This window comes from Gambusia affinis, linkage group LG14 (assembly GCF_019740435.1).
Source record: "Gambusia affinis linkage group LG14, SWU_Gaff_1.0, whole genome shotgun sequence".
Classification (NCBI taxonomy): domain Eukaryota; kingdom Metazoa; phylum Chordata; class Actinopteri; order Cyprinodontiformes; family Poeciliidae; genus Gambusia; species Gambusia affinis.
In genome coordinates, this window is record NC_057881.1 from 12,599,918 (window position 1) to 12,619,825 (window position 19,908).

Consider the following 19,908-nt stretch of genomic DNA (forward strand, 5'->3'; position numbering starts at 1 on the left):
TTTAAACGATCAATAGAAATAACAATGATGAGTGTTTTAAATTAATTTTCACTTTAAGTAGTTTTTATGTTAATGATTTTGGCAGTATTTTCTTTTTCTTTGTTTCACTCTATTCCTTGTCACATATTATCTCATGAATAAATTGCCACCAATTTGACCTCAAAGCAGCCTGGAATCGCTGACTAATAGTTTATTTGTTTCCGATGTGCATACGCTCAGTGTATATTTGAGTCGGGTCAATAGGTCAGCTCTTTGCATGTGTGATGGGCACAGGGGTTGGCGGGTCAATTCACTGCAGCACCATTTCTCCCTTTTAATCTATAGGAACAGAAGAGCAACAAACATGTTGAAATAGTGCGGCGGTCGTGCTCATCGTCCATGTTTTGCTACACCTTCAATTCGTAATTGTTACTCCAAAACAATATTTGCATATATTCGCCAATTCACCCACGTTAACATTCTCTTGTAAGTATTGTGTGCTCTAAAAATACAGCAAGCTTAAGAAAACTCATGTATCGGCTGCTTTATGAATGGGTTTGATCTGAAGAGAGACAGCAATATAAATTTACATTAAACAGCTGAGTAAACGGTGGCTTTGGTTAAACAGATGCGTCTTGTCAAGATTAATACTCCCTTATAAACATACATGCACTCTTGTCCACATAAACACATGCGTTTGTGAGGCCCTTGTGGGGATGAAATGAATCCAGGCACATACACGCTCATGCTTGTACGGAGCCAGCTGAAGTGAGGTAGCATTTTATCAGGACCATGTGGGCCATCTGGAGCCAATTAAAACACCCCCTAAGGTACGGACTCTGGATCAGTGCTCCTCTCATCAAACTTTAACCTTTACCATGAGAGGGAATACAAAGTCTGATTGTAGTTCAGGCTCATGCCAGTATAAATCATAAGGTTGGAAGCTTAAGACTCTTCTTAAGTCATGTGGATCAGGTTTCTGTGACAGACTTTAAAAAACATGGAAGAGTTTTTATTCTATAGCATAGCTTAACGGGTAGATGGGCTGTTTTAGGTTCTATTGGCTGAGCACCCAACTCGGCTTTCTATGTTTGGCTTGTACCGACTCAAGATCAGCCTGCTGTTTCTGCCCCATTGAAGGTGCATTGAGAGCGCTTTAAAAGTGCCACAAATTGACACGGGGGCAAGTAGCTCATGTTCCCCTTTGCTGCCCTTATCCGAATATCTGGTTACAGTGGTACAGCAAAGGTTTGAAACCAAACCACACAGTCTGACACACATGACCGCCGGCTCTCTGCAGCTGAGGATCCAGGCCATGCCTATCTGGGACAAGGTGTTTCTGTAAACTGTAACAAAATATCAAGTATTTAAGAGAAATGTCTTCAACGTGTTAAAATTAGGTACAGTGCTGATCCATCATCTAACGAGCAGGCGTTTGGCAGTTTATCGTCCCATCTGCTGCATGATTAAAGTCAATGCCATGTAAGTGCCTAAAAGCTCAGTAGCTTTGGTGTTGGATTGTGTACATTAGTATTATAACTGCCTACATTTCACGCTCTCCAAAGATGTTCAGGAAATTGCAGTTGCTGATTTTTTTTTTTTCTTCTTTTTTTCTTGGTACTGACTGATATTTTGTCCTAGATACAATGGGGCAGCTTTACATTTTTGTGCATATATCTGACTCAACCTAATTGGCTAAAAGTTTGGGCAAAATTTGTGTCTGGCTCCTGCTGATGTACCGCAGTAAAATGATGTAAAACTGTTGTATTGTGCTCAGTTAATGCTAGCATTTTTTGCTCTCTGTCTAAACATAACTTGCCCGTAAAACCTTTGTGCACTTAACGTTAATCATATTGAAACACATTTTATAGAAAAAATTGTTCTGCTCCAGAAACTTAGCATTTTGCTTCAAACATCCTAAAATTTATTACCATAGGTTTAGCTGCCTTTAGCATATCTACGCTAAAGGTAGCTAAAGAATAAGCTCTGTTGTTGCAGCCAGACAGAGCTGTAGCAGCCAACACTGCCTCTCCTTCAGTAAGAACATTATTTTAAAGAGGAATTCATGACTTTTTTATTTATGTTTTATTTATTTAAATTTTTTTTAAGCAGTGGTAGATGAAGATTAGTATGATTTTGAAAACACTATAAAAGGGTTTGGGGGCATTCTCAGTTAAAATAAACCACTTGAGGGTTTTTTCATCACAAGTGTGATCTTGATTTTAATAAACTTACTGCTTCATTCATTGGATAGTGCAGTAGCCAATACTTGATAGTTTATAAGTGTGTATTGTTTTTATATCACATTACATATTAGCTGTTCAACATAAGCCCTAACAATCTGCAGAATCTGGAAAAAAACATGTTCAGTGTGACATCTTTTCCACCTCTACTTTAATAAACTTTCACATGATCTATTCCAGTCCTAGCTAATCAGATATACTTAGCAAACAATGTCTTATAAAACTGAAGCATGAGCCTTTTTTAGATCATCAGTAGGTTGCACCTGCATCATTTTGTTGATCAATTTATTTCACAGATCAGATGGACACTGGAAGGTCATGCAGTGCTGCTGCTGCTGCATATTTTCTTTTTACAATATCACTACATCACACAATCACATATTACCCCTCAGAGTCCTCCTGAGATTAATCAGGGGTGAAATATTGGTGGGTGGACTTCATGTATCCAATGACTTTTTTCCTATCCTTCCTACATTTACTAGTGAGTCTCCCGTCAGGGTAATATGTCATGTGGTTTATTAAATCGTTTGTCAGTTGTAGCAACAACCGAACTCAAATTTACTTCTCAGTCATCCAGTTTCACACACACAGAATTTTGCTGATATGCTCTGGCAGACCGGGAGACATCAGCTCTCTGTTTATGATGCTGCTTCTCACTGAGGATTAGGGGTGTGCAACTGAAACTCTGTTTTTGTTAACCGCGGAAATCTGCAATGAATGTCGGCCACCTTTTTAGAAAAGAAGCTCTGCAAAGTGTTGCAGTCTGACCATCTGTGAGGACGTCATGTCGTCTTAGCAATTTCTTCAGAAGTGGTTGGGAAGTAAAACTGATCTTGAGGTTTTACTGATCAAGTGTTATTCACAGCTTTCTCAATTTTCATTAGTCATTCGTTAGTGTCACAAATTTCAAGTCTTCTGTCTTTGTTTGCAGGGATTGTTTGCAGGGATTGTTTGCTGGCAGGATCATCAATTCTCCAGCTTTTATCCCTACTGGGAGTATGTGTATATTATTAGACATGAGGACAGGAAAAATGGAAAGAGGAAGGGGTGGAAGATGAGTGGATTAGAAAGACATGAGTATAGACATCCTGCAGTAATCTCTTTCTTTCTCAATGGGTTGAATTTCCGTTTCCTCTTCTCCTTGCCTTTTGTTCCTTTTTCTTCTAAATCAATGCGATCAGTCTAATTTCAACCCACACGTATGCCTGACCTTCCTTCTATGGTGTCTTACCAATAGATCATCATGCTCGGGAAGGGAACGTCCCCTGACTGAGACATACACAAGCAGAAATTGCCAGGGCACACAGTGGGGCTGAATCCTCACTCCGTGTGAGATTATGTTGCCACCTGACTCTTGGCGCAGTGGCACTACTTACAAAACAGCCCCGTTACTCCAAATGGTCTCCATGCTGATTTCTGAGCGCTCACTTGGACTTTGCATTCAATGTGTTTGCAAATCAGATGCAGCCCAGCAGTGATTTATTTGCTGTACTTCAAAAAATAAAAAGAAAACACATAGCTAATGGATTTTAAGGTGTTAAATAGATGTTACCGGTGTTTTTATTCTCCACTTTTTGTCGCACATTAATTTTTTACCTCAGTGTCTGATATTTTCATCCAAGACCTGTCACCTTTTAAATAATTACTTGTTGCCGGAGTTGTAGTCTCAGCGATATGAAGCGCTGCAGCTTTATTTATCTAATCAGCTGCTTTTATATTCTCCGTAAACCCTCGTATTATCACATCATCATTGAAGCAGATCCCTCTTTATTACCTTTTCTTCAGCCGGCTTCTCTGCCGCCAGCATATCATTAAAAGGAAGAGACGAAGTGAGAACTGTCGCTGCATATAAACAATGTGTAAGAATAGGATCCAGTCCAGTTTCTGGAGAATTACCTGGATGTGCTGCAAGCTAAACAAGAACTTTTTTGGAAAGAATCTGACACTCTCTTGTACAAGCCGACGTTGGGTGTCTAGACAGGATGCAGTAATCTCATTGCTTTATTAGCGCCTCTGTTTCAGTTCTGATTCTCTTCCCTCTTGCGATTCCTGGTGCTCTGTTTATGTTGTCATATTCTCTGGTTTGCTTTATTTTTATTTTTTTTTGTTTGTGTCAAATATTCTCCTCCTTTCACCAATCCTCCTTTTCTCTTTTAAGCTGATAAATCCTGTTCATCTTCAACTGAAGCCATAAAACTACCCAAAGAGGATTTTATACACAGCTGAGTCCAGCCTCTACTTTAGTCACTAGGAGCACTGTGAATTCATTTTGACACATGCTGTGCTTTTTATGCCTGCATTACGTGCATGGTGATTTAAAAAGATTGATATTTTATATGTATTTGCAAACAAACACAGTCACATAATTACATGCAGACACAAGCAGCAGGCAGCAGCTAGGATATTTCAAAAGGGGCAGGGCTGCAAATGCATGAGACACATTTAGCTGTTAATATTGATGTGCTTTTTCATGACCTCTTTATAATTGCTTTGACCTGTTGTGCCAATAATTATAAATTTAATTGTGTAAGAATAAAACTATGTAATTTTTGTCCATTGCTATTGAGCAGACCTGCTACTGACTGTGTAAGGTGAGCCTATGCTGCCAAAGCAGCAAACAGAAAATGTTTTTTATTGAGCTAGCTTTTAGTAAACAAGAGGATGAAAGTTTAATTAATGCTTAAACACCCAAAGGAAAAATATCCTCAGTTGCATAATCCTCTGCAGTAGCTAAATAAGCAGGTCCAGTGTTTGTTGACGCTGCATTCCTATCGGGATCCAAAATGTTTTGCATGAACGTGAACAAAAAAAAAAATATTTTGCAGTGGTTGGGGAGAGAAAAAAGACGTCTGATGTATTGACGTCTTTAGTTTCCCCGTGTTTGTGGGAAACTATTATCACATATCTTGGTTTTACTGTGTGTAATTCCTTCTCTGTCTATTTCCTCTCCTTCCTTCTCATTTATCTTTAGTGAACACTCTCTGACCCCATTCTTACAGTCACGCAAGCCTCCGCTCCCAACTTCCCGTCTGCCTGTCTTACCGCCCCCCACCTTGCACTGCTCTTCTCTCCTGTTGAAGGCTCTCATCTTATGTTACTAGTGTCTGTCTGTTTAGCTTTATAGTTCAACATTTTGATTATTTTCTCAGGCTGCGTGGTTAGTAGCGTTGTTGTTGCCTTTACAGCAAGAAGGCTCAGTATTTGAATTCCGACTGAGGCCGTTCTGTAATAAACTTTTTTTTTATTTTTTTTTTTATCATAACCTTGTTTGTCTTCAAATATTAAAGATGTTTGGGTAGACAAAGTACAAACAATTGTCTGGCCCTCCTACTGTTGGGGTTCGGGCAATGTTTGAGCAATCATTTCTCAATTTCTCACATATTAAGCTCATGTCAGGGCAGGAAATTGACACGTTTTAACTCAGCACTGTTCTCTGATTGGAGTGTAATCGGAGCTCTGAACCTCTCAGCGGCTGCTCCAAATGCACCACGAGTGTTCTCCAGACATGATCCCATCTCCTGTTACCTTGGACCGCTCCACAGCAAATTGACAAATAACACCAGGATATCATATTGCTTTTATCGCTACTCCTCAACATTTATAGTATAGCTCACACACTCGCTCACTCACGCACATACACACACACATTGAAGCAGCACTAATCGATTGAGGCATGCTTGCTGGGCTGTGTGGCCCCTGATCGTCTGGGACGTTTATACTTTGTGTGTAACCGCGTCAACGTCCAGGTGTGAGAAGGAGACATTGCTTTTGTTTTCCAGGCATATGCTTTTTTTTATATATATATAGTCTGCTCTCACTGTCGCCTCAGCTGACATGTACTGAGTAATAAAGTGAGAAGAAACCAGCAGAGATATTTTGAAGGCTTTGTGTGGCAAGAACAATGTAGAAGCAGAAAAGAGTAAGTAGGTGGAAACAGAGTAAGAGACACAAGGAAGGAGATTATTTCACCTTCACTACAAAGTAAATCAAAATGGACAGAAGCAAAAAAAACCCAAAAAAGAATACATATAAAAAATTCTGTGTAAAAGTGTGAGCATAAGAAAATGCTAATGTCAGTCTTCTGGGATGCATTTAGCATCATTGTCAGATTGTTTGCAACATTAGGTGCTGAGAGATGTAGACTTTTTTTCTGAGCTTTTGTAAGATTTGCATTGCAGCAGAGCCTCCGTTTCATCATCCACTTGAAAGAAGGATAACTATTAGCATGACGGAAGGAGAGGGGTTGCTATAGTTAGGCAAAAACCAAAACACAGACTTGTCTTAACTTCTGTAATACAATTGTCATCCAGTAGATGGATCAGTGTTATAGTTTTTAAATATAAACCACCCTGTTTCTCTAAATACACCAAAATTATGTCCATCTGGTTTAGCTAGTGATGCTCATTCCTTGGCCAGGAAAGTAGCTAATGGTTTCCTGAAAGTTGGTCAATGACATCATCAGCAAATCACTGAAAAATTATTGGTGCAATTAGCCTGTAATTGAAATACTCATTGGAGGACGAAATTTATAATGTGAGAAAAAAGTAACTGTAAATATGCTTAGAGCCACAAACTTTCTTCTATTGATATTTTTTCCTGTCATAATTTCAACTTTCCTCTTTTATCCAAGTTATATGCAGCAGATTTGGTTTAGTTTGTATTTATTCAGTTTTATGTTTAATTAGAATAAAAAAATATATAATGATCTACATAGGAGCCATAAAAAGTCTTAAAAATACAAACATTTTTAACTACAGTTTTACAGTTTTTGTATACGGTCTACTTTATCAATCCAGATTGATTAAATATGGACAATTAAAGCACATTTGTTGCAGACATTTGGCAAAGAAAACATGAAAATTAAATCCCTCATCGACTGTTTAGCGATCAGTCAGAAGTGGCTTTGCACTTTTAAAATACAACAGAATGTTTTTACATATCAGATTCTCTAGAAGTCTCCAATAACAAGTGAAAATCTCTGATTTGGTGAAATTTGCTGATGATGTCAAAATACTTTCTGAATAAAAGGAAAACACAGGCTAAATAGAGTGAGAAAGTCAGTAATCAGTAAGCTATCAACTCATAAGTATTTCTCAAGGATTGCTGGGAGTTTCAACTATAATCATCGATCCGGCAGACCAAATGTCAAACTTTATAGTAAATGGGCTAAAAAAAATAAATCAAGTTTTATCATGTTTCTGAATGAAATGGTTTATGATTAGCCTCCATTCTCACCACAATCTCTATATCTAACTTGTGCATGGCAGTAACAGAACGAAACTACATGCCTGAGACTGTGCTCCTGTAATTATCTGTGTTAGTTATAAACAAACACTCACTCACTATGTTAATGTCAGCTGGTGAGAGTGATAACTTGGTGTCTCCAAGTTATCACAATGGACTCAAGCTCATTTGATGAGCAGATATGGGAATATTATCAGTATTACCATCATCTACTAAAATAGGTTGGGGCTAAATTATTAACTTAACATGAATTTGTACAAGAATTCCTCAATAACTTGTATCTTCCCCCTTCAACTTGCTTTTTCCCCCTCTTAGGCCTCGACTCCAGGCTCAGCGGAAGTTCGCCCAGTCGCAGCCCAACTCGCCCAGCACTACGCCGGTCAAAGTGGCCGACACAGGCAACATGAACGGCAACCTGTCCACCGCTCCGTCAACGTCCCTCTCGTCGCTCTCCTCCTCCTCCCTGTCCTCCTCTATCCAGGACCTCTCCCGGCGCAAGCCCAAGACGGAGGACTTCCTCACCTTCCTCTGCCTCCGAGGTAGGCCTCTGCACAGGGGAGCAGATGGAGACATGTTTACATGCACACCCACGGCCAGCAGCAGAATAGCAAGAAAGCTGCAGATGCAGCTTGTCCTAATATTTCACACCGTTCCACGTTAAGGTGTTTATTAGACGGGAGACGCGCGTTACATCTGAGAGTTGACAACAGTTTGTTGGCTGTTTGCACGAAGGGATGGGTGTGTAAGCAAATCAGATGCAACAAATAAGATTTAATTCAAGTTTTGATCGCATTCACCCAAGCCCCCCCCCCACACACACACACAGAAACATGCACAGTGATACTAACTGCGCTCTTGCCTAAGGCTGAGATTATCCTGCATTTCATCAGCTTACACATCTCCCCCTCCTACTTTTCAGCAACTGTCTGTCTCTTTAACACCCTGCCTATCACCCTCTACTACAGCAGCTGTTCGTACATGGAGTATTCACACACACCCCGCTCTGCAAACACTACACAGGTTCATTGACACTATGGCACACCTTCAATGTCAAATGAACTGTAAAAGCCACGGCACAGCTATTAGCAGCTGAATTAGTTTTCTCTGTGCGCTGCGTACTCTCTCGCACAGCGAAGTAGCTGATCGAGAACGGTTTTAACAGGAAGAACAATTTGACACCAGAGAACATCAGTCACCCGTATCACATCAGTGTCAGTAGCCCAGTCCCCACTAGACGATCACGGTAATTGAAGCCCAGCTCTTATTTTCTTTACAGTTAATGAAGGTGTTGTGTTACAGCCAGAGTGGACCAGCCTGTTGTCAGATTTCTGCAAAAATATATGTGTATTTTGCAGCTTTTTTAGTTCTTTTTGCAAATGCTTCACTTATTACTTTTTTTTCCCCACTTGTCATGAGGCCGAGTGAAAAAAAATCAAGGCACCTCACGAAAGGCTGCATTTTTCTTATATCTGGATATGGTATTTTAATATTTAACAAAATCACTAGAATTACACAAAGGCTCTTTTACATCTGATATGCATGATTAGAAAATTGTTACTCAGCATTTTGAAGGTTTGCTCTGTTCAAACATCAGCCATTTAGTGTTTTTTGTGCTCCTGACTATTGAAGAGAAAGGGAACGCCATGATGAGATCCAAAGAGCTGCCTGAGGCCTTCAGAAAGAAGATTGTAGCAGATGTGTTGTGGTACAACTCATCTGTGTCTTGTGTATTGTTGCAATAGTAATCCTGCTCAGCTCAGTTTCAAGGAGTTTTGTCACAAAGTAGTCCACTGCATGAAAAATGGTGGACATTAAAGTCAGCTGCCAATGTGCCCAAATCTGAACATTTTCCAACAATTCCCAAAAATTCCAGCAGAAGCAACCTTCGCTGGGTGTTGGGTTTGAGCAATAAAATTGTGTTTAAAAAATATCAGATTCTCTCAAAATCACAAAAAGATTAGAACATTTGTAAAATTTCCCAGGATTTCATTTTAGAGGGCCCACACAGAAGAGCTGATGAGCAAAGTATATAACTTTTTTTTTTATTCTTAAGATACCCAAATATATCCTCTTTATGAAAGAGTATAATCTCAGTCCTATCCAAGATCATCTTTTTCTCACCTCATTTTAATTGACCTGTCTCTCTCTAACTTACATGCTACCTAAAGTAGCGCTGAAGAGGACTCAAAATGCAGGTGAAACTAATTCAGCCTCGTTTCTGCTGAGATGTGTTGCACATATGGTGCTATTCTGAGCTGAATGCTCCCATTACTGGGCGTCATTTAACCTCAGAGGGCTCGTTTAAGTACGCATAATTGGTGGTTGCTAAATCTGACTGAAACCTTTCGGTGCCAAGAACCTTGATTCAGATTTACTGGCCCCGGTATGTTTTTGAAGAGTGCGGCCTCTGTGTGGAAAAGTGATTCATCAGAATCATTTTTGTTGCTTTCTAAGCTCACTTCTAGTCTGAGCAAGCCAGATTCCCTCTGTGGTGCTGTGCAGCTAATTCTAATGTTGGTGGAAGGTTGCCTGGCTAATAATGCAGCACTTCTCTGCCAAACGTGTTGCTCCCTGCCTAATATTTTTAGGATTTTATGACTACAAGTCGGTTATGTGGGAGTTTGAGGAGTTCTGTTGACATTTCCGTTTGCCATGATTTTTCAGCTCTCTTTTCCCTTTGGCCTCTCTGCTGCCCCACATGCAGAGATCCGTACCGAGACACAGGACATGGGAGAATGTCAGCGCAGCCCCTGAGGTTCAGCCTGTGCGTTCAAGCAGGGTTGCAGCTGCAAATGCTTATCTCCACTGTGTCCCTGCGTGCGTTCAGCATATAAGGATATCTGTGTTAATCTTTGCAAAGGGATTCACGTCTTTGATATCGTCAGAAAGCCCTTAAAATCCCCTGAAAGACTTGAGAGATCTGCCCGTAACATCTGTTGGCCATGTTGCAGAAAATGTTCAGCGATATCGGAGAAATCTAAAAAATCCATTTTCATCTTTTTAAAATCTTTTTTTCATTTGATTTTGGCTTATTTTCTTTAATAAGTTGAAACACAGGGTGCGAGCGACATTTCTGCCTTGAAGCCTCGTCGATGGTGATTTCTGGGATTCCTCTTGGGTCAAACGTTCAAAGCAGTGTGTAAACACTCACCCCCCCACCCACACCACCCCCACTCCAGTGTTTGCTTATCTTATCTGGCAAACGTTACACATCCACCCGAAAGGCTTCAATCCATCATTCTGGCTGATGGCTATATAAAAGCAGTCAGAATGTGAAGGATTAGTTAGTGATAAAAGTAAGAAGCTACCCCCCCCATTCCCACAATCTGAGCTTTTAAATGACTATTTTAAGATCTTATCCAACTCCATGATGTTACTGGTGAAGGTTTAAATATTAAATGACAAAAGAAACGTAGCTTTTCCCTTTTTTGCCACTCTGATGCAATGTGTGGGTAAACCCAAAGAGTAATTTCTACTATAAATACCGATGATCATCATGAATGTTCTCCCTCCTGCGCTATTCATGCTCATATTCTGCATTTATCTTGTTTCATTTATTTCTCCTGCAAAAAAAAGCTACATTCTGCACATGGGCTGGAGTTGGTCCCTCCTCCGTGAGCTCAGGAGGGTGTTTATGTGTGGTCCTCGCCTGTAGCCGGCCTGTTTATAACCATGGAGAAAGCCATTTGGGCAGTAGCCAGACAGTCTGCCTCTGGCCCTTTTGGCCTCGGGTTAAAGCAAAGGTGCAGCGCTGCTGACGGCACAGCGGGGGCAGCACTGAGGAGAGTGGAGGGAGTTCATTTAACGTTAGACCAATTTAAACATGACCGATGAGGGATGCAGTAGGATTTTGGAACATTTTGTAATAATTCAAACTGAATATTTGTAGAAAATCTCACCCAAAGGTTTCAAGAAAAGAATGAAAACAGAGCTCCCTTGTTGCTGTTGCGGGTGTAATTTCCCTTGTACAGTGTGTGGTGTTGTGTATGTGTGTATCTCGACAGTGTTCATCCCTCTGCCCCCTGGGCTGCCTGCTCAGCCTGCCAACCCTAGAGAGGTGCCTCTCAGGTTCAGGGAGGCCAATCCTGCTTTACTGCTTACATAACCTCCTAGGACTGACCTAGTGAACCAAAGACCTCAGATTCCCAGGATGCGATTACGCGTGCGACGCAAATGTGAGCGTATCACATCTGAAGCATGGTGATAGACAGTACCAAATATAGAGATACTGGTATTTAAATAATTCAGAGATTTAAATCCTCTGAGTTGCTACAGTATCCTCAAAGGATTCCTAGCTCTGAAATTTTTTCACAATTTTTATCAAACTACCTCTACAACTCAGTTTACTTTTGCAGGTTTTTGTGATACACCGACACAAAATGTGTTGGTCTATCACTTAGGAAAAAATTGAGATTGCAAATAACAAGAATATTTTGCACACCATCAATTGTCAGGTTTATATTCTATGAACATGTTTTTTGTTTTATTTTAGTTCTTTCTGGATCCTTTATTTAACCATGCAAGTTATTGAGAACAAATTCTTATTTACAATAACGACCTGGCGGAGAGGGAAGAACAGAAGTACATTTTCACTCCCAGGAATAGTGCCACCCATTGAAATATATGTTGCTGTTTTGACGGTCTAATTCTCCCAGGTATAAGCTGCTTCCCCCTTGCGTCAATATTTGGATACTTTTAGGTTAGCACCTGGAAGCTGCATGTTTGCATGCAGTAATGGCGCTGTGTTATTATTCAGTACAGCACTGACTGATTCTGGCTTGTCCTCAAAAGCACGGCCATTGTCTATGTAACTAATGGCTTTGCTAACAATAAGGAGTTTATTTTGGTGAACTCCCATTCTTCATAAAAATGATTAAGAGTTTCTCTTTTCCTGCCAGAAATTCTGTTCTTGTTGTCACTCTTACATTCCCCCCCAGAGAGCGTCTTTTCTTCTTGCACATGAACGTGGTTCTTATTTGTAAGTCATCACATCTACTTGTTCCCATGGTGGCTAAACCAACCTGATTGACTATTAAAATTGTCCTCATTGTTTCACTTCCAGTTAAGGGGACAAAGGAAGGGTGACTAGAGAAAGGAAGGGTTTGTAATTATGCCACCCCACCCAAGAGCCCCGTTAAAAATGACAATCCTAATAGACTCTTTCAGACCTAATTATGACTTGTCTGGCCGGAATGAGGTGGATGAAAGCCGGTGTAATTGGGGGATTGTGTTCAAGCTTTGCTTGAGATCTCGAAGTAAAAATGAGCAATTTTTACTTTTTTTTATTTATTTTTTTTTATCTTACATGCATTCTTCTTTATGTGTTTTCTGATGACTAACACATTTAGAGAATTAGTTCAGAAAAAAGGAGTTGAAAAGTTTAGGCGATGACCACATTTATATTGCACCTGCTCCCTTCCATGAGATGACTGTGGTCAGAGGAAACTCCTGCATGCCCAGGGACTTTTGGGTAAATTGGTCTCTCCAAGTTGCCCTTAGAGTGTGTATGTGTGCATGGTTGTCTGTCCTGTGTGTCTGTGCTGCCTTGTGGATTGGTGATATGTCCATGTTTTACGCCACCTCTCATCCAATGACTGCTAAAGTTGGGCACTGTCTGTATTTCCATTAATTTCTGCTTAATATGTACAGTTGTTTTGTTACTCGATAGTCTAATTGGACAAACTTAAAGTTAATAGTTCACACAATTTGTAAATTTTTACAAAAAGAGTAATTCTTCTTCTATTGTGAACATTTTCATTTGAGCACCTTTGCAACCTGTAACTCCAAACACCCCATGTTTTACCTCAGGTGGTCCTCCAGTCTGTTTCCATGACCTGCTGACTTCTTCTCAGAACAGTAAATTACAACCATTTAGCTAATGAATCCAGTCATTAAAAGTTGATTGCACCAGTCTGTTTGCTCCCTCATTGTGTATATTTTCAGCCGCTGCTGCACCTTTGATGATTTTCAGTGCTATCAGGGCTGTGTGTGCTATCGTTTGTACCTTCTGGTTACAATCCAGGAAAAACGTGATGCAATTCATGTTCCAGCATATCTTATTTTGCAAGTTATCTGTAGAGAAACTATAAAGGAAGTACATATAGGACCTCTGTTGGCATGTTGTCTTGCTTTAAATAAAAGTGGTGTTCGTACTAATAGATGAGTTTAATTAAAACATACAGATGTTCTGGTCTGATCTTAAGGATAGGCTTGGATTACTGATCAAGGTTTTTGTTGCAATCGTTCTCATTTGTTGTAAGATTCTCCTTTTAAACTGGGCTTTCACTTTTCATGCAGCCATTTTAAACTAAAGTCAATGACACAGGGATGGCTTAAAAACAGTAGTGCAAGCTGTGCATCTTTCTTTGTTTATCTTATGAGTTCAGGTTTTCTTTAATAACATTTCAAATCTATTTTTGTATCATTTACATTGATGTTCACATTAGATGAGCTGCAGCTCCCAGTTTTTTTTTGTCATGCGATTATCTTTACTGGCTGAACTTTAAATCCCCAATATGATTTTACAATTTTCAAGGGAAAAGGCGCACATTTTCTTAATTAATCCAGAGAAAAACTTTTCTGTAAGTTTTGTTCAGACAGGATTAATTGAAACCACAACTGAATGTGTTAAATGTGAGCTGAACCCACCAGTGGGTGGGGTCAAATGGCACAGTTAAGCACAGCAGAGGGCTGATCATTTTTCTCCTCTGTCCTAGCAACCCGCCTAAGGGATGTTCTTTCCTACTTTGTTTATTTGAAAAGCCAGACTTTAGGAGCTAAATTCCTGAAATAACAAATAAAATCCTAAATATTGAAATGTGAAATGTTCTTCATAGAAGCTTTGACTGTCTTGCTCATTTTCTAATTCTAATTAGAATTTTAATTAATTCCTCATATAATTTTTCTGCTTATTCCAGGCTTTTTCACATATATTTATGTAAAACATTTATCTCTTTTGCTAGTCATATAATTATTCCAGTACCGTCACATTTTTGTTATCTTAATGGGCTTTATATGTATAAAATGTGTAATATCTAAGGCACGCATTTAGTCTTTTGCAAAACAAGTATGCTAATTAAATAACTGGCTTAATCCATTATGTTCTATTTTAGATACTCTGTATAGTTTAATACAGGCCAGTTGAATTCAGCTTATTTCTCAGAGGCTTAACAATTATTTTAATTGGCTTATAATCACACATTACTTTCCATTAATGTGCTTTTAAACACTAAGACCCCCTAAAAGGGTAATAAAAACCACAGTAGTTTCTCCTGCTATGCTATCGATTTAGTCATAAAGGCCTCACAACTTCATAAAATCCACAGTTTCCTGCTCACAGCCAGATTTAATCAAAGCTGCAAGAACATTGCATAACCATGCATTCTTGTGAAGTACAAATTGGCAGTTACAAACACCTGATTATAAAATTAGAAAGAGGGGAAGAGTCTGTTCCTTTGCTTTTTTTCTCTAGTACCTTTCAATAAAAAAGAACAGGGCGTGTTGCTGTTTTTTAATAGGGGATACTGATTGTGGAAAAATCTTTGAAACTCCTCATAAATCCTGCAGGATTATTAAATGATTAGTTACTATGAATTCACGGTTCTATGAATCGGATGACCGCCAGAGGCGGTGCTTCAAGCACTGAATGATCATTCTTGCGCATGCGCAGGTCGAGTACTAATGACAACAAAGTCATTTCGACCTGCCGGGGACCCACGTGACTATATAGTCACGTCACGGCAAATCAATCCCTCAATCTTCCCAGAAAGCAGAGATTCGAGGATAAGCACTTCTGGCGGTCATCCGAGATTCATAGAACCGTAGTTACGGTAGTAACTTTCGCTTCTATTTCATCCTACTGACCGCCAGAGCGTGCTTCAAGCACTGGATGACTCATATCAACAAGGTCACGAGGAATCAGCAACAAGGAACAGCGACTACACCACCCATCTAATGTGATGTAGAGGCATGCTGCTCCAAAATTCCTTGAAGCGGATGGGGCGCAGCCACATTCACCCTGTAGAACCGAGTAAAGGTACTAGGTGATTTCCAGGAGGCCGCACGGCATATAACATCCAATGGCACCCCAGTCATGGCGGCAAACGACGTCGACATGCCCCTCGTAGAGTGGCACTTCACTCCTGCCGGCAGTGGCCGGTCCTTCAAGGCATAAGCCTTGGAGATCAAATCCACAACCCAGTGTGCAAGTCGCTGCTTGGAAAGTGCCTGACCTTTCCGTGAGCCAGCGTAGCAAACAAAAAGGCTATTTGTCTTTCGGAAGGATGCCGTGGCATCGATATATGTCTCAAGGGCACGAACAGGACACAGTGGTTCAGAGGGGCTTCCGGTGTCAAACCGAGCAAGATGGAGCGGCTGGGTACTGCCAGCCGCCAGTGATACCTTAGGAATAAATGCTACGTCAGACCACAGTGTAACACCTGAGCCATCAGGATTCCACCGGCAGCAGGGCTCGGCTATCGAGAGAGCCTGTAATTCCCCCACACGTTTTGCAGAAACCATAGCTAAAAGGAACGCCGTCTTCAGTGAGAGCCATTTGAGGTCTGCCGATGCCAGGGGCTCAAATGGGAGAGACCGAAGAGCCTCAAGCACAAGAGAAAGGTCCCATGCCGGTGCCACAGGGCGGTTGGGTGGGTGCAAACGCCGAGCACCCCTTAAAAACAGTACAACATCTTTGTCTCGGCCCACAGAAAAACCATTCAGCCCAACATGCCAACAGGAAATGGCAGCCACATACACCTTTAAGGTAGATGGAGACCGTCCTTGATCCAGCAATGCCTGCAGGAAGGTCAGTATGTCAGAAACTGAACACTGCACCGGGTCCCGCCTCTATTACGGCACCAGGTCGCAAAGACCGTCCACTTGTTAGCATAGACCGCTCGCGTGGACGGCGCCCATGCATTAGCCATTGTATGCCCTATGGACCCAGTGTATCTTGAGAAGGTGGACCCCGGCCTTGCAGGGGCCAAATCCAGAGCTGGAGCCGGTCCGGATCGGGGTGCAAAATCTGACCCCCCACCTGGGAAAGAAGATCTCTCCTGGAGGGGAGACGCATTGGCGAGCCGGAGCTGAGCTCGCACAGTAGAGGAAACCAAGTCCTCGCTGGCCAGTAGGGGGCCACCAGCAGAACCCTGTGCCTCTCCTGACGCACCCTGAGGAGAGTCTGAAAAAGGAGGCTGAATGGCGGAAAGGCATAAAGGAGGGTCCGGGGCCAGTCGTGTGCCAGGGCATCGCGGCCCAGAGGGCTGGTGCTGTCCAATGAGAACCAAAGGGGACAGTGAAATGCGTCCCCTGAGGCAAAGAGGTCCACGGCCGCCCTGCCAAAGACCTTCCAGATGCGCTCCACTACCTCTTGGTGAAGCTTCCACTCCCCTGGAAGCGGCTTCTGACGGGATAGAAAATCTGCTGGCACGTTCTCCGGCCCTGGGATTTAGGCTGCTCTGAGGCTGGCTATGCATGGAGCTGCCCAGGTCAGAAGCCGTCGAGTCAAGCACAACAGTTTCCTTGACCTGGTTCCCCCCTGGTGGTTGATGTGAAAAACCACTGTGGTGTTGTCTGACCTCACCAGCACATGTTTCCCCTGCAAGCCTGGAAGAAAGCTCTGAAGAGCCAGAAGTACAGCCCGTAACTCCAGGACATTGATGTGTTCCCTGCTCTGCCGCTGGGACCATGTCCCCTGTGCCATTTGACCCCGCCAGGTCGCACCCCAGCCCGTGGAGGATGCATCCGTAAACACAACTTCCCGACGACACGGGAGGGAACTGAGCGGGACCCCTGTGGTCATAAACAACCTCACCCTCCATTGGGACAGAGACTGAAGACACTGAGGCCCCACCCGAAGTCTTCGGAGACGATGAGTGTTCCGTGCGGGATCCAGATTCAAGCTGGTCAACCACATCTGGAGGGGCCGCAATGACAGCAGCCCCAAGGGCACTACGGCAGACGCAGCTGTAAGCATGCCCAAAAGTCGAAGATACCGCACAAGAGGCAGTGCCATGCCGCGCCTGAATTCCGGGAGCATGCTCAATATACTGTCCACCCGCTGGGGTGACGGGCAAGCAGTCATTGAGATGGAATCCATGGCAATGCCCAGGAAGACAGTCTCCTGTGAGGGAGTCAGACTGCTTTTCTCCATGTTCACCTGCAAGCCCAAGCATCCCACATGATGGAGCACTAACCGAGTATCCCGAACCGCCTGGTCCCGCGTCGCGGCACAAATGAGCCAGTCGTCCAGATATGGGAGGATCCTTAATCCTTGTGCCTGCAGAGGAGAGAGGGCCGCTGCAACACATCGGGTGAACACCCTGGGAGACAGTGAAAGTCCGAACGGGAGGACCCTGAACTGGAAATGCCTCCCCTGAAAAGCAAAACGAAGAAACCGCCAATGGGGCGGAGCGATTGGGACGTGAAAATAAGCATCCCTGAGATCTATGGAAGTGAACCAATCGCCCGGGGAAATCGCCTGCAACACTTCCTTGGTGGTCAGCATATGAAAGGGCATGACCTTCAGGTACACGTTCAGGCCTCTGAGGTCCAAGACTGGACGCAGGCCCCCGGTCTTCTTCGGAACCAGAAAATACATGGAATAAAAGCCCCCTGGATCCAGCAGGGGGTCCACAGGCACTATAGCACCCTTGGCCAGCAAGGTGCAGATTTCTTGGTTCAGTGCCTGTGCCTTCACCGGGTCGCGGATCACAGTCATCCTGACCCGGCCAGGGATAGGTGGCCGGCGGCGGAATTGAAGACGGTACCCCCGGGACAGGGTGGACAACACCCACAAGTCCGGGGTGTGGGCAGCCCAGAAGCTGAGCTGTCCTGGGGAAAAATAACCGACCGCCGGCCCTAAGGCATCACCTGCGGGCCCCCCGGCCCTTCGAAGGCCCGGGAGGATGCCGGCCAGACTGCGCGGCTCGAAAGGGATGAAAGGACCTTGTCCCAGCCTGGTCTCGAGCTCTGTTTCTCCGATCTGGAGCAGGTCTCAAGACCGATCTTTGACCTGGTACCAGACCCTGGGGATCAGTGGAAGAAGGAGAAGACCCTGAGGACCTCCGTGAAGGACCCGCAGCTGCCCAGGTGCTGACTGACTGGCGATCACGTCTGTGAAGCCCCGTCAGCTGTTGCCTCGTTCTAGAGACCTGAGCTGTACGGTCCAAGGCGTCCAGTGCCGCAGAACCAAAAAGTTCCCCCGGAACCACAGGCAGGGCCCGGAGGGTCCTCCTACAAGGCTCAGTAAGTGGCGACTGCGCCAACCAGACCTGGCGGCGAGCGTGAACCAGTGTGGATAGTGTGCGTCCAAGTTCCCTCGTCATAAGAGCAAAGGCCTGCAGAGATGCATCAACCAGGCCTTGCGTGGCATGATCCAGTGGAACAGATTCCAAGGAGGAAGACAGGGCCAGCATAAGATGGGATAGAGAGTTCCCAATCCGGCCCATGCAGGCCCCAGAGTCATAGGCCTTGCAGAGAAGGTCATCGGTAATACGGCACTGAGGACGCGGACAACGGGCATTGGGCCGCAAAGCCTCATCAGGTGGGATAATGAGAGAGGCAATGCCCGGTTCCACCGCTGGCATCTGCCCCAAGCCAACCTTGGGTGCCTCCTGCATAGCTGCCAGGACCCTGCCATCCGTTGTCAGACGTGAAAGCGCCTTGGTGTCTGACCAGCAAGCATGGAGTTCCCGCACATACTCCGCCGAGGGAGGAACCACAAAGGCAGTCTCTGACCTACTGCGCTTAAAGAAGGCGCTGGAAGCCGTAGGCTGGGCCTGAGGAACACTAATCTGTAAACGAGCAAGAGCCGTTCGAATAGCGGATGTCACAGACTCTGCCGTATCCTCCTGGGAGGCAATGGAGTCCGACCCAGAGGCCCCGGAGCCCAGCTCCGGCAGGTCCTCACAGAAATGGGTGCCAGAGGCCGCCACAGAAACAGCATCATCGTCATTGACTGACATTTCATCCTGCTCGGGAGGGAGAGCCGCGCCGCGATCAGCAGCAGTCTGAAAGGACTGGAGGAGGGCTTTCATTTGGGCCAGCTCAGTAGTGAGATGATCCACTCTCGTGGACAACCTCCCTGCATCGGTCCGTCTAGCTCGCTTTGTCGGCACCGAAGGTGCAGCCACAGTAGACCGTTTGCACATCGCTTTCCCCATCGGTAAATGAGTACGCGGCGCAGCGCCCGCCCAGTCAGTAGGCTTCTCCAGCGCAGCCAACCGATCCAGTCTGACTGACCGGGGCATGACGCAACAGTTGGGGCAAGCGTTATCTGACAGCGCCTCCCGGAGATGTTCCACACCGAGGCAGGAGGGACACAAGTCATGCCCGTCGTCGGGCTGAAGTGGAGCCAGACAGGTCGAGCAGCATAAATTATCCAGCATCATACTGCTGAAAGGCGTGATTAGCCCGCCACCAACAAGAAGTCAACACGAGC

At 43.8% G+C, this 19,908-nt stretch overlaps 1 protein-coding gene across 1 annotated transcript in view; it reads left to right on the plus strand.

Annotated features, from left to right (window-relative positions):
- The window catches only part of jarid2b (jumonji, AT rich interactive domain 2b), a 114,987-nt gene that overhangs the window by 67,832 nt on the left and 27,247 nt on the right, over positions 1–19,908 (plus strand). Inside the window, exon 4 of the mRNA XM_044139459.1 lies at positions 7,782–8,005. Coding sequence (XP_043995394.1) covers positions 7,782–8,005 — 224 coding nt within the window. The remainder of the gene's footprint in view (positions 1–7,781; positions 8,006–19,908) is intronic.